Here is a 14,511-nt window from a genome sequence, read left to right as displayed (position 1 = left end):
GGATTACTCAGCCCGGCCCCTGATAAGGGCGGTGCAACTCCGCCCGGGGCAAAGACACTTGAGAATCACTACAACAGGCCCCTCCCCCAGAAGATCAACAAGAAGCCCAGCCAGGACCAAGTTCACCTACCAAGGAGTGCAGTTTCAATACCAAGGAGAGCAGCGGAATTCCAGAGGAGGAGAAAGCAAAGCACGGAACTCATGGCTTTCTCCCCATGATTCTTTAGCCTTGCAGTTAATTTAATTTTTTTTCTTTTTCTTTTTTTTTTTCAATTTATTTTTCTTCTTCTGCTAATTTTTTTTTTTTTTTTTTTCCTTCTTTCTGAACCTATTTTTATCCCCTTTCTCCCCCTCACGATTTGGGATCTCTTCTGATTTGGCTAAAGCATATTTTCCTGGGGTTGTTGCCACCCTTTTAGTATTTTACTTGCTCCTTCATCTGCTCTTATCTGGACAAAATGACAAGGCGGAAAAATTCACCACAAAAAAAAGAACAAGAGGCAGTACCAAAGGCTAGGGACCTAATCAATACAGACATTGGTAATATGTCAGATCTAGAGTTTAGAATGACGATTCTCAAGGTTCTAGCCGGGCTTGAAAAAGGAATGGAAGATATTAGAGAAACCCTCTCGGGAGATATAAAAGCCCTTTCTGGAGAAATAAAAGAACTAAAATCTAACCAAGTTGAAATAAAAAAAGCTATTAATGAGGTGCAATCAAAAATGGAGGCTCTCACTGCTAGGATAAATGAGGCAGAAGAAAGAATTAGCGATATAGAAGACCAAATGACAGAGAATAAAGAAGCTGAGCAAAAGAGGGACAAACAGCTACTGGACCACGAGGGGAGAATTCGAGAGATAAGTGACACCATAAGACGAAACAACATTAGAATAATTGGGATTCCAGAAGAAGAGGAAACAGAGAGGGGAGCAGAAGGTATATTGGAGAGAATTATTGGAGAGAATTTCCCCAATATGGCAAAGGGAACAAGCATCAAAATCCAGGAGGTTCAGAGAACCCCCCTCAAAATCAATAAGAATAGGTCCACACCCCGTCACCTAATAGTAAAATTTACAAGTCTTAGTGACAAAGAGAAGATCCTGAAAGCAGCCCGGGAAAAGAAGTCTGTAACGTACAATGGTAAAAATATTAGATTGGCAGCAGACTTATCCACAGAGACCTGGCAGGCCAGAAAGAGCTGGCATGATATATTCAGAGCATTAAACGAGAAAAACATGCAGCCAAGAATACTATATCCAGCTAGGCTATCATTGAAAATAGAAGGAGAGATTAAAAGCTTCCAGGACAAACAAAAACTGAAAGAATTTGCAAGTACCAAACCAGCTCTACAGGAAATATTGAAAGGGGTCCTCTAAGCAAAGAGAGACCCTAAAAGTAGTAGATCAGAAAGGAACAGACACAATATACAATAACAGTCACCTTACAGGCAATACAATGGCACTAAATTCATATCTCTCAATACTTACCCTGAATGTTAATGGGCTAAATGCCCCAATCAAAAGACACAGGGTATCAGAATGGATAAAAAAACAAAACCCATCTATATGTTGCCTACAAGAAACTCATCTTAAACCTGAAGACACCTCCAGATTTAAAGTGAGGGGGTGGAAAAGAATTTACCATGCTAATGGACATCAGAAAAAAGCAGGAGTGGCAATCCTTATATCAGATCAATTAGATTTTAAGCCAAAGACTATAATAAGAGATGAGGAAGGACACTATATCATACTCAAAGGAACTGTCCAACAAGAAGATCTAACAATTTTAAATATCTATGCCCCTAACATGGGAGCAGCCAACTATATAAACCAATTAATAACAAAATTAAAGAAACACATCGACAATAATACAATAATCGTAGGGGACTTTAACACTCCCCTTACTGAAATGGACAGATCATCCAAGCAAAAGATCAACAAGGAAATCAAGGCCTTAAATGACACACTGGACCAGATGGACATCACAGATATATTCAGAACATTTCATCCCAAAGCGTCAGAATACACATTCTTCTCTAGTGCACATGGAACATTCTCCAGAATAGATCATATTCTCGGTCCTAAATCAGGTCTCAACCGTTATCAAAAGATTGGAATCATTCCCTGCATATTTTCAGACCACAATGCTCTAAAGCTAGAACTCAATCACAAGAGGAAATTTGGAAAGAACCCAATTACATGGAGACTAAACAGCATCCTTCTAAAGAATGAATGGGTCAACCAGGAAATTAAAGAAGAGTTGAAAAAATTCATGGAAACAAATGATAATGAAAACACAATGGTTCAAAATCTGTGGGACACAACAAAGGCAGTCCTGAGAGGAAAATATATAGCGGTACAAGCCTTTCTCAAGAAACAAGAAAGGTCTCAGGTACACAACCTAACCCTACACCTAAAAGAGCTAGAGAAAGAACAAGAAAGAAAGCCTAAACCCAGCAGGAGAAGAGAAATCATAAAGATCAGAGCAGAAATCAATGAAATAGAAACCAAAAAAACAATAGAACAAATCAACGAAACTAGGAGCTGGTTCTTTGAAAGAATTAATAAGATCGATAAACCCCTGGCCAGACTTATCAAAAAGAAAAGAGAAAGGACCCAAATAAATAAAATCATGAATGAAAGAGGAGAGATCACAACGAACACCAAAGAAATACAGACAATTATAAGAACATACTATGAGCAACTCTACGCCAACAAATTTGACAATCTGGAAGAAATGGATGCATTCCTAGAGACATATAAACTACCACAACTGAACCAGGAAGAAATAGAAAGCCTGAACAGACCCATAACCAGTAAGGAGATTGAAACAGTCATCAAAAATCTCCAAACAAACAAAAGCCCAGGGCCAGATGGCTTCCCGGGGGAATTCTACCAAACATTTAAAGAAGAACTAATTCCTATTCTCCTGAAACTGTTCCAAAAAATAGAAATGGAAGGAAAACTTCCAAACTCATTTTATGAGGCCAGCATCACCTTGATCCCAAAACCAGACAAGGATCCCATCAAAAAAGAGAACTACAGACCAATATCCTTGATGAACACAGATGCAAAAATTCTCGCCAAAATACTAGCCAATAGGATTCAACAGTACATTAAAAGGATTATTCACCATGACCAAGTGGGATTTATTCCAGGGCTGCAAGGTTGGTTCAACATCCGCAAATCAATCAATGTGATACAACACATTAATAAAAGAAAGAACAAGAACCATATGATACTCTCCATAGATGCTGAAAAAGCATTTGACAAAGTACAGCATCCCTTCCTGATCAAAACTCTTCAAAGTGTAGGGATAGAGGGCACATACCTCAATATTATCAAAGCCATCTATGAAAAACCCACCGCAAATATCATTCTCATGGAGAAAAACTGAAAGCTTTTCCGCTAAGGTCAGGAACACGGCAGGGATGTCCATTATCACCACTGCTATTCAACATAGTACTAGAAGTCCTAGCCTCAGCAATCAGACAACAAAAGGAAATTAAAGGCATCCAAATTGGCAAAGAAGAGTCAAACTATCACTCTTCGCAGATGATATGATACTATATGTGGAAAACCCAAAAGACTCCACTCCAAAACTGCTAGAACTTGTACAGGAATTCAGTAAAGTGTCAGGATATAAAATCAATGCCCAGAAATCAGTTGCATTTCTCTACACCAACAACAAGACAGAAGAAAGAGAAATTAAGGAGTCCATCCCATTTACAATTGCACCCAAAACTATAAGATACCTAGGAATAAATCTAACCAAAGAGACTAAGAATCTATACACAGAAAACTATAAAGTACTCATGAAAGAAATTGAGGAAGACACAAAGAAATGGAAAAATGTTCCATGCTCCTGGATTGGAAGAATAAATATTGTGAAAATGTCTATGCTACCTAAAGCAATCTACACATTTAATGCAATTCCTATCAAAGTACCATCCATATTTTTCAAAGAAATGGAACAAATAATCCTAAAATTTATATGGAACCAGAAAAGACCTCGAATAGCCAAAGCAATATTGAAAAAGAAAGCCAAAGTTGGTGGCATCACAATTCCGGACTTCAAGCTCTATTACAAAGCTGTCATCATCAAGACAGCATGGTACTGGCACAAAAACAGACACATAGATCAATGGAACAGAATAGAGAGCCCAGAAATAGACCCTCAACTCTATGGTCAACTCATCTTCGACAAAGCAGGAAAGAATATCCAATGGAAAAAAGACAGCCTCTTCAACAAATGGTGTTGGGAAAATTGGACAGCCACATGCAGAAAAATGAAATTGGATCATTTCCTTACACCACACACGAAAATAGACTCAAAATGGATGAAGGATCTCAATGTGAGAAAGGAATCCATCCAAATCCTTGAGGAGAACACAGGCAGCAACCTCTTCGACCTCAGCCGCAGCAACATCTTCCTAGGAACATCGCCAAAGGCAAGGGAAGCAAGGGCAAAAATGAACTATTGGGATTTTATCAAGATCAAAAGCTTTTGCACAGCAAAGGAAACAGTTAACAAAACCAAAAGACAACTGACAGAATGGGAGAAGATATTTGCAAATGACATATCGGATAAAGGGCTAGTGTCCAAAATCTATAAAGAACTTAGCAAACTCAACACCCAAAGAACAAATAATCCAATCAAGAAATGGGCAGAGGACATGAACAGACATTTCTGCAAAGAAGACATCCAGATGGCCAACAGACACATGAAAAAGTGCTCCACATCACTCGGCATCAGGGAAATACAAATCAAAACCACAATGAGATACCACCTCACACCAGTCAGAATGGCTAAAATTAACAAGTCAGGAAATGACAGATGCTGGCGAGGATGCGGAGAAAGGGGAACCCTCCTACACTGTTGGTGGGAATGCAAGCTGGTGCAACCACTCTGGAAAACAGCATGGAGGTTCCTCAAAATGTTGAAAATAGAACTACCCTATGACCCAGCAATTGCACTGCTGGGTATTTACCCTAAAGATACAAACGTAGTGATCCAAAGGGGCACGTGCACCCGAATGTTTATAGCAGCAATGTCTACAATAGCCAAACTATGGAAAGAACCTAGATGTCCATCAACAGACGAATGGATAAAGAAGATGTGGTATATATACACAATGGAATACTATGCAGCCATCAAAAGAAATGAAATCTTGCCTTTTGCGACGACATGGATGGAACTAGAGGGTATCATGCTTAGCGAAACAAGTCAATCGGAGAAAGACAACTATCATATGATCTCCCTGATATGAGGGAGAGGAGATGCAACATGGGGGGTTAAGGGGGTAGGAGAAGAGTAAATGAAACAAGATGGGATTGGGAGGGAGACAAACCATAAGTGACTCTTAATCTCACAAAACAAACTGAGGGTTAATGGGGGTGTGTGGGGGGGTGGGATTATGGACATTGGGGAGGGTGTGTGCTATGGTGAGTGCTGTGAAGTGTGTAAACCTGGCGATTCACAGACCTGTACCCCTGGGGATAAAAAGATATTATATGTTTATGAAAAATAAAATTAAAAAAAAAAATTAAAAAAAAAATAATAAAAAATAAAATAAAATAAAAAAAAATAATAATAATACTGAACCTTCCAATTTGTGTATTTAGTTCAATATTCTTTCACTTTTCTCTGCATTTATTTAAGTGTACATACAGGTCTTGCACATATTTTGTTAAATTAATCTTTAAGTTTTTTTTTTTTTTTTTTTTTTTTTTTTTTTAGATTTTATTTACTTATTTGACAGGCAGAGAGAGCCAACGAGAGAGGGAACACAAGCAGGGAGAGTTGGAGAGGGAGAGGGAGAAGTAGGCTTCCTGCTGAGCCCCCGCTTATGCAGGGCTTGATCCCAGGACTGTGGGATCATGACCTAAGCCAAAAACAGATGATTAATAACTGAGACATCCAGGTGTCCCAATCCTTAAATATATGTATCTATATCTATATATAGATAGATAGATAGATATAGATATTTATAAAAAAGTACTACTAAAAGAATAAATATTTTCAATTTCCAATTATTCTTTGCTAATATATAGAAATACAATTTTTTTTGTATATTGACTTTATATGCTATTATCCTGTGACCTTGGTAAACTCATTTATTCTAGTATTTTTTCTTTTAATGGATTCCTAGACGTTTTTCTATACCAACTATCATCCACCTGTGAATATAGTTTTATCTCTTTTTTTCTGATATGTAAGACTTTTATTTCTTTTTCTTAACCTAGTACACTGGCTAGGACCTTCAGTTCTATTCCATAATGTTGAATATAAGTGATTATAATGGACATCCTTGTTTTCTTCCCAATCTTAGTAGGAAAGTGTTAAGTCTTTCATTGATGGTGAAAGTACTACATTAGCTGTCAGTTTTTTGAAAACGTTCTTTATCAGGTTGAGGAAGTTCCCTTCTTTTCTAAATCCTTCTAGAGTTTTTACATGAGTGGCTGTTGAACTTTTTTTTTTTTTGGTATCTTTTTGGCACAGTGTTAATCATAATATTCCTTTATTATCCTTCTAATAGCTAGCTGTAGGATCTGTAGTAACACCTTCTATCACTTCTGATATTTGGTAATATTTTGTTTCTTTTTAATGGAAATTAAGAGTTTATTAATTTTATTAATGATTTCAAAAATAACTTTTGAGAATCGAAGATGAGCACAATATTTCTTTCTAGTTTTGGTTTTGGGAATGGGAAAAATGAAGGTTTATTTTGTTTTGTTTTTGTTTTTGTTTTTTAAGTCTAAATTCAGAAATGTAATTAGGGATGGCTTTGGGCAGCCACGGCTTTAAAATATTTTTGGTAAAATACACACACCATAAAATTTAGCATCTTAATCATTTTTAAGTGTACCGTCCAATAGTGCTAACTGCATTCACATGTTTGTGTAATCCATCTCTAGAACCTATTCATCTTGCAATACTGAAAGTCTGCACCATTAAATAATAACCCCCTAGTCCCCCTTCCAGCCCCTGGCAACTGTCATTCTGCATTCTGTATCTGTGAATGACTACTCTAGCCATCTCATATTAGTGGAATCATACACTATTTATCTTTTTGTGACTTGCTTGTTTTATTTGGCATGATGTCCTCAAGATTTATCCATGCTGTAGCATGTGTTAGAATTTCCTTTCTTTTTCAGGCTGAATAATATTTTATTGTATGTGTAGACCACATATTGTTTGTCTCCTTTTTTGTCAATGGACAGATGGGTTTGCTTCCACCTTTTGGCTTTTGTGAATAATGCTGCTATGCACATGTGTGCAAGTATCTGTTTGAGTCCCTGCTGTCTCCTTTTGGGGAGATACCCAGAAGTAGAATGGCTGGATCACATGATAATTCTATTTTTAGTTTTCAAGGAACCACCATACTGTTTGCCACAGCAGACGCACCATTTTGCATTCCCACCAACAGTACATACAGGTTCTAATTTCTTCACATTCTTGCCAACACTTGTTATTTTCTGTTTTTTCTTTGATGGTAGCCATCCTAATGAGTGTGAGGTGGGAAAATGAAGTTTAAGCCATTATATATTTTACAAATCCTTATATATGAGCCATCTATTAAGGACATTTTAATGGAAAGGATTCCTGTCCTAGGTGAGAGCTTGAACATGATCAAATCTAACAGAATATGAACTCTCTCCTTTCTAATTATTTTAAAGTGATCTATATTTGTTTCCACCAATCTGTGCCTTTAAAAGAGAGTAAAATGGTTTTGCAGATAGGACAAAACTCATTCTAGCCTCCTTGAGGCTCCCTTTGGTGAAAGAAAAACAGAAATATGTGTACGCCTTCTTCTTTGATCCTTGTTTATATAGGCATGCATCATCCAAAAGACATCACACTGTCTAGGCCGTATCATAGTTTTAGAATCACAAAAAAGGAAGGCTAATACAAATCTATTTTGAGAAGCATAATATATATATTTCACCTAATGTTTTTATATAAAAGGCATTATTTCATTGTTTGCCACTACTGGGCTCCCTTTCTCATGGTTGTGTCTTCAGTTCTAAGCATTTAAATTTTTTAGGTGTTCTAAGTTAAGTAAGTTCATAAATGCTCACAGAATATATCGAGGGGAGAGAGCGCGTTTGCAACACTCAATAGTTTAGACTTCGGAGCAAATTTGATTGCACAGTAAATAGGCCCCACTTAGCATTTATATTTGTATTTACTAAGTTCAAAGCTAAATTAAGTGCCTTCTGAAACCCTCAAGAGGAGTGTAGCTAAAATACAAAGAATGAGGGTGCATACAGCAAAGTCAGAATATTATGGAATCAAACCACTTTTTCTTTCACCCAAAAAGTTGAATAGGTATCATTAGCTGAGTTCTCATTACTGAATTCCTCTAAAAAAACACATGATAGAAAACAAACCTGGGAGATAAACATCTTTGCATTTCTGGTGTCTAACACAGAATCCAGCAGTTGGCAAAAACTGCACTGAATAAGTAAGCGACTGAAGGCATTAATCTATTTTTCTTGACTTGCAGGAAACTGACCTGACACTAAGAACAGAAGTCATCCAGAAAATCTCAGCCAAAGTGTGATGTAATAAAGAATAGATCTGGTTTTTGTTCCCTATTCCTTGCACAGAGCTTCAAAGCACTTAGAATTTCCCAAGTGTCAGGTGTCTGTTTTACTAATGAGGTGTCTCCAGGGAGGGGCTAGCCACACCAAAAAGACCAAGCAACTATACAGTTGGAACTTCTAGCCCTACGTCCTACCCCCAACCTGAAGAGAGGGAAGAGAGACTGGAAATTGAGTTCAATCATAGCCAATGACTTAACCAATCACACCTATGTAATGAAGTCCCATATGAAAACTCTGGACACCCATGCTCACTGGAGCTTCCTCGTTGGTGATCTCACTGATGTCCTGGGAGAGCGGTAGATCCAGACTCCATGGTGAGAGAACTCCTGAGCTCAGAACCCTCCCAAACCTTGCCTTATGTATCTCTTCAGTTGGCTGTTCATGGGCATTCTTTATAATAAAATGGTACAAGGCTTTCTTGGATGCTGAGTCTTTTATCAAAGTTTTAAACCTGGGGAGTTGTGGAAAGCCTTGCATTTGCAATCACTCAGGCAGAAATGGAGGTGCTTGTAGCTGGTGTTTGAAATGGTCCATCCCATGAGACTGAGCCCTTAACTTTGGGAGTCTTCACTAAGTTTGGATAATACCAGAATTGAGTTAAATTGTAGCACACTCAGGTGGTGTCAGAATGAACAAAAGCAGGAGGAATCCTAATGCAGCTTGAGGGTTTGCAGAGAAAGTTCTTTGATATGGACCAATGAAAAAAAATTAAACATTATAATGTTAGGAATCATGGATTCTATGATTCAGCTCTATAGAGCAGAAAGTGCACTGAAAGTAGGCCTTAATAACTACATAACCTTAGAAAAATCACTTGACTTTAAGGATTCCCAGTTTCCACATCTTTGAAATTGAGGATAATGATGCCCCCTTATAATAGTTAATTTTATGTATCAACTTGGCTCCACCACAGTGCCAGATATTTGGTCAAACATTATTCTGGATGTTTTGGTGAGGGTGATTTGGGGTAAGATTTACATTTAAACTGGTGGACTGTGAGTAAAGCAGATTACCCTCTAGAATGTTGTGGGCCTCAACCAATCAGCTGAAGGTTTGATATAACAAAAGACTAACCTGCCCTGAGCAAGAGGAAATTTCAGATTTCAGCAGCAACATTGGTCAGCTCTTTGCTTGGGACTCCAGCCTGATGGCCAACACAGAGGATTTTGGACTTGCCAGCTTCCCTGATTGTGTGAGGCAATATCTTAAAATAAATTTTTTTAAATTTCTAAAAAATTAAAATTTTAAAATTTTTAATCTAAAATTTTAAAGACTATTTTTAATTTTTAAAGGCTATTTATTTGAAAGAGAGAGAGATCAAGCATGCAAGTGAAGGTAGGGACAGGGGAGAGGGAGGGAATCTCAAGCAAACTCCACACCAAGCACAGAGCCCCACACGGGGCTTGATCCCAGGACCCTGAGGCAATGACCTGAACTGAAATCAAGAGTCAGATGCTCAACCAACTGAGCGACCAGGTTTTATTTATTTAAAATAAATTTCTATCTTTATCTCTATCTCTTTCTTTATCTCTATCTACACACACACACACACACACACACACATCGTACAGATTGTTTCTTTGGAGAATCTTAACTAATATGTGACCTTATGTGACTATTGTGAGAATTAAATAAGGTAACGTATTGAAAATTTTATAATTTTTAAAGCCTTTTAGAAATTTACTTTGTAAATTTTAAAGTATACAGCAGTATAAAACATATGGTGAATTTTGCCTAGTACCTACATATATTGTGTACTGAACAGTGTTGAGGTTTTGCATACACAGGTTAATGTTGACAAATGTGGTCTCAGATTAGAGTTAGATATCAGTGGATTTGAACTCTCCCAGAAGAAGCTATCAGACAGCAACAAGTAGAGAGAGGACCTTCCTGGACTTCTGTTCCGGACTCTGTACCAGCTGTTGCTGTAGCAGGTAAATACTGGCCAGACTGAACACCACGGCTTAGTTGGCTTGATTCCACTCATGTATTCAGTGACCAGCCCAGTGCTTTGCATAGTCATTGTTCAGAGAGTTGCTAAAAAACAAGTGACTTTTATCCCAGTGATCACCCAAAAAGCACAGCTTTATGACATCAAGCACCTCAACATAGAGCGTGGAGGGCTAGAAAGCATGTATGTGTTGAATCTGGTTGTGCCTTTGGAAGAGTTAAATGCCAACTAATCATGGCCCGTACATTAAGTTTAAAAAGCTGGAATTTTGGTGTGGCTCGGGGTAGGCCAAAGCCACAAACTCAGAATACCTCAGTGAATAAATCCACAGCAGACCTCACTCTCTGAAACTAATGGCTTTTGCTTTCTTGGACCTTTGCTGAACTTTGCATAATAGCAAGGTGCAAATAGAGCATGGAGGAAAAATCAAGGCTGCTACACTCGAAGAACACTTTTCAACTCTGGCACAGTAACTAGAACGCTATTTAGCAGCATAGCAAACACTGCCCAGTGTCACTTGTCAGTTCAGACCTCTAGATGACAGTTCTTGTAGCTGTCAATGGCCTGTGTGAATTGCATTAGCATGCTTTATAACTTTATGGATTGTGGCTTATGTGGGCTGATATTTTGCAACTCAGTTGTGGAAGAATATGGTTGCTTTCAAAACATTCTAGGCAAAAGCTTCAGTCTGAGAAAAGAGACCAGACTTCTTGTCTCGTTGGTATTTTGGGAAGTATGTCATCATAATGATATTTCCAGTGTCCTCTGAATATGGCCAGTATGAGGAGGGAATATTAAGACAGACTGCCTTCAGTAAAAAAAACAGCGGGATAGTATTTCCACTTATAAAATTGGGGAAAACTTTTAAAAATATTACCCCAGTATTACTGAAAATGTAAACTTCTGGTTGGAGGACCAATTGGCAAAACAAACAAACAAAAGCAAACACAAAAAAAGCCCACAAAATATTAAAAACATACATATTCTTTGACTTCACAGTTTCACCACTAAGGATCTATCCCAAGAAAGTAATCTTTCTCTGCAATGATTTATCCATTAGTTTATGTGACACACAGTGTTGTTTGTAATAGTGAAAAAATAGAAATAAAATGTCCCATAGAGAGCTGCCTAAGGAATTTCGTTACAGCTATTTAAAGGAATAGTATACAACTGTTAAAAATAAGGTTGTAGGGGTGCCTGGGTGGCTCAGTGGGTTAAGCCTCTGCCTTCGGCTCAGGTCATGATCTCAGGGTCCTGGGATTGAGCCCCACATTGGGCTCTCTGCTCAGCGGGGAGCCTACTTCCCCCTCTTTCTGCTTGCTGCTCTGCCTACTTGTGATCTCTGTCTGTCAAATAAATAAATGAAATCTTTAAAAAAGATAAGGTTGTAGAAGAATATATGACATGGAGATCTGTTCGTAATCGATTATTAAAAAGCAGTTTACAAGACAACTATATGTGAAATAACTCTTTTTAAAAGACAAGCCAAGGAATAAGCTGTACATGTGCACAGAAGAAAAGGCTAGAAGAATATACATTAAAATGTTAATAGCAACTATCTTTGGGTGATGATTTTTACCATCTCCTTAATGCTCTCCCTGGCAAATTTTATAGAATAAATATTATATTAGCAACGGAGTGGGGAGGTTACTTTAAGCATTTAAAACAAAATGAAAAGCCAACAAAAACCTATGATGATTTAGAGTTTACTAACAGAAGGGTAAGAATTTTACAATGTTATGATTAAACCCCTGCACATTCCGGGACTTGACATGCTAAGGCAATTAGTTTAAAATAGCTTACAGGAGCCCTGATGATACAGAATGGTTTTAAAATTTTCTGCTATTTCCATTTCTTGTAAAGTATTTTCTACCCACACTATGCCAAGCCTTGTACAGCATAAGTCCAGGAACGAATGCAGGGAGGTGGCCGGACACTGTCTTGCAAATGTCAGCACATAGATGCCACCTTGGAAATGGGAGTTTTCAGCGCATGAGCCAACACTTTCCATGCCACTAAAATCTAAAACTGTCTGTGGAAAAGTAAATCAAGATCTGGTAGCCTAGATCCATACACAGAGACATCCACCAGCCGTTATAGGGCAAGTTAGAAACGCCTGGGGCCAATACTCAGCCTCTGGGGAGTGATGATGTCATCTATGACAGCACCCTGCCTTTTCCCCAAGTGTCCTTTGCTGTCCGTGACAGGATGGATTGGAGGGATCCTCTTGGCTATTCATGTCCACCATCTGCCACTAATCGATGCAGCTGTGTAGTAGATGTAAAATTTTAAAAAGACTGATGGTGAAACTGGTTGCCAGGTAGATAGTTTAGTCTGAATGAGGACACATCACGTGAAATGTGACACTTCTCCCTGTCTGTCTCCAGCTGTTCCTACCTCATAACAGGAAGAGAGTTAAGAATATATTTATTTTTCCCACAGATGAATGAGTCAGAGACCCAGGCAAAAATTAGGTTTAAACTCTAAATCCAAAAATGTGCCATTAGTGGCAGGGCAGGGAAGATAGTTCCAGGCTAATTTAAAGCTACTCTGAGCAAGTTCCCCTTGTAGCTGATTCTGCTTTGCCTGGATGGGCGTTTTGAATTACACAAGTCTATCACACTCCAGAAAAATGACAGTGGCCAGAAGTTTAAGCATATAAGCCTCCGAGTTGCAAGTCCAAGGGATATGCTTTCTTGATCATCTCCCATGGTCCTTTCAAAACCAATAGTAGATCCAAGTTAACTCACCCTGATGCATCACGAGTATGTCCGGTCTCAGAGTTAAAAAAAAAAAAAAAAGATGGTAAAGCATTTTACAACCAGAGATTCCCCAGGTGCTTCCCCAGCCTACCATTCTTCCTGAAATGCAAATGGCCCAGAGATCACTGAACCCATAGCCCATTAGCCTAGCTGACTCACCTTGCGGTCGCTGGTCTTCTGGAAGCTTCAGTTTACAGGTGTACGAACTGTTAAACAGGTGGCTGCTGCCTTTTCTTTGTACAGTAGACATGGTGCTGGCGATAGGGCTGTGGCTGCAGTCTCACTAGGGCATTTCCTTCCCTTAAGGGTCAGTCACCTAAAATGGTCTTCATCAGACACCCAGAGCCACAGAGAAACATGCAGGTCCTGTCCTTGAGTGTAAAACATTTACTTCTCTAATAAACTTCCAAGTGCTTCCGAGTCATGATTCTTGAAATAAATATTTACCAGTTTAATTTCCCCTACATATAAAGATGACAATTCATTTGGATAAAAACACAACTTAATTCTTCTTTCATCTCAAAGCGCTTTGAAGCTTTCCCCCCTTCTGGTGCAAAATCCTACAAAATAACTATTTCTAACCAGTTATAGTTTTGGCAATTCTTGCCTCATCTGCTGACATGAAATCGAATGCCTCTGGCATTTAGAGAGGACTGCTAGAGTAATAGACGCAAAATTTAAAAAGTCCTGCTGAGTTAAATCAGATGATTTCAAAGCCTGGTCTGAGTTACCCTTCGTGACAGCTGAAAGTGAACAGTTCTTAAGGGAAGCTGAGGGAGGAGGAGCCGAGGGAGCGAGGCTGATTAGCATAAAGAGGCAGGCAAGAAATGGCATTGGAGTTGCTTTGAATGATAGTGACCAAAGCAGGGATTCTAAAAAGATGCCCTGATGTTACAGTAATCACATACCCGACTTCTGCTACTTTGTAATTTAAACAAAAGCTCAGAGCAGAGGTTTATACTGCGTGGATACTCATTTGCACATGCAACAGCTAAAGGGTATAACTGGTACCGGTAATGAACTCATGGAAATATACTGCTGGAACTTTCAGTTTCTGTAAACACCTCTGAGTCTTCAGAAGGGGGCAGCTACGGAGCAGCCTGCCTGCCAACACAACTATTTGGAGTTCTGGAAGACAAATAAACACATAAAACATTATCTTTCCAGCAATCTACCTCTCTTTCCCCTT

At 38.5% G+C, this 14,511-nt stretch overlaps 1 protein-coding gene across 6 annotated transcripts in view; it reads right to left on the bottom strand.

Moving 5' to 3' along the window:
- The window catches only part of LOC111140997 (RAN binding protein 3 like), a 52,485-nt gene extending 38,427 nt beyond the window's left edge, over positions 1 to 14,058 (bottom strand). For 4 of the 6 annotated variants that reach the window (XM_022493298.1, XM_022493300.1, XM_022493299.1 and 1 more), the window contains exon 1: positions 13,482 to 14,058. In XM_022493298.1, the coding sequence (XP_022349006.1) occupies positions 13,482 to 13,572 (91 nt within the window). In that variant the 5' untranslated portion in view covers positions 13,573 to 14,058. The remainder of the gene's footprint in view (positions 1 to 13,481) is intronic. The other 2 variants (XM_022493301.1, XM_022493303.1) reach the window with 1 other exon arrangement.
- Between the last annotated feature and the right edge of the window lie 453 nt (positions 14,059 to 14,511).

The sequence above is a fragment of the Enhydra lutris genome, unplaced genomic scaffold (genome assembly GCF_002288905.1).
Source record: "Enhydra lutris kenyoni isolate GAN:26980312 unplaced genomic scaffold, ASM228890v2 scaffoldscaffold5, whole genome shotgun sequence".
NCBI classification, from domain to species: domain Eukaryota; kingdom Metazoa; phylum Chordata; class Mammalia; order Carnivora; family Mustelidae; genus Enhydra; species Enhydra lutris.
This window is presented reverse-complemented; position numbering and strand designations above follow the sequence as displayed.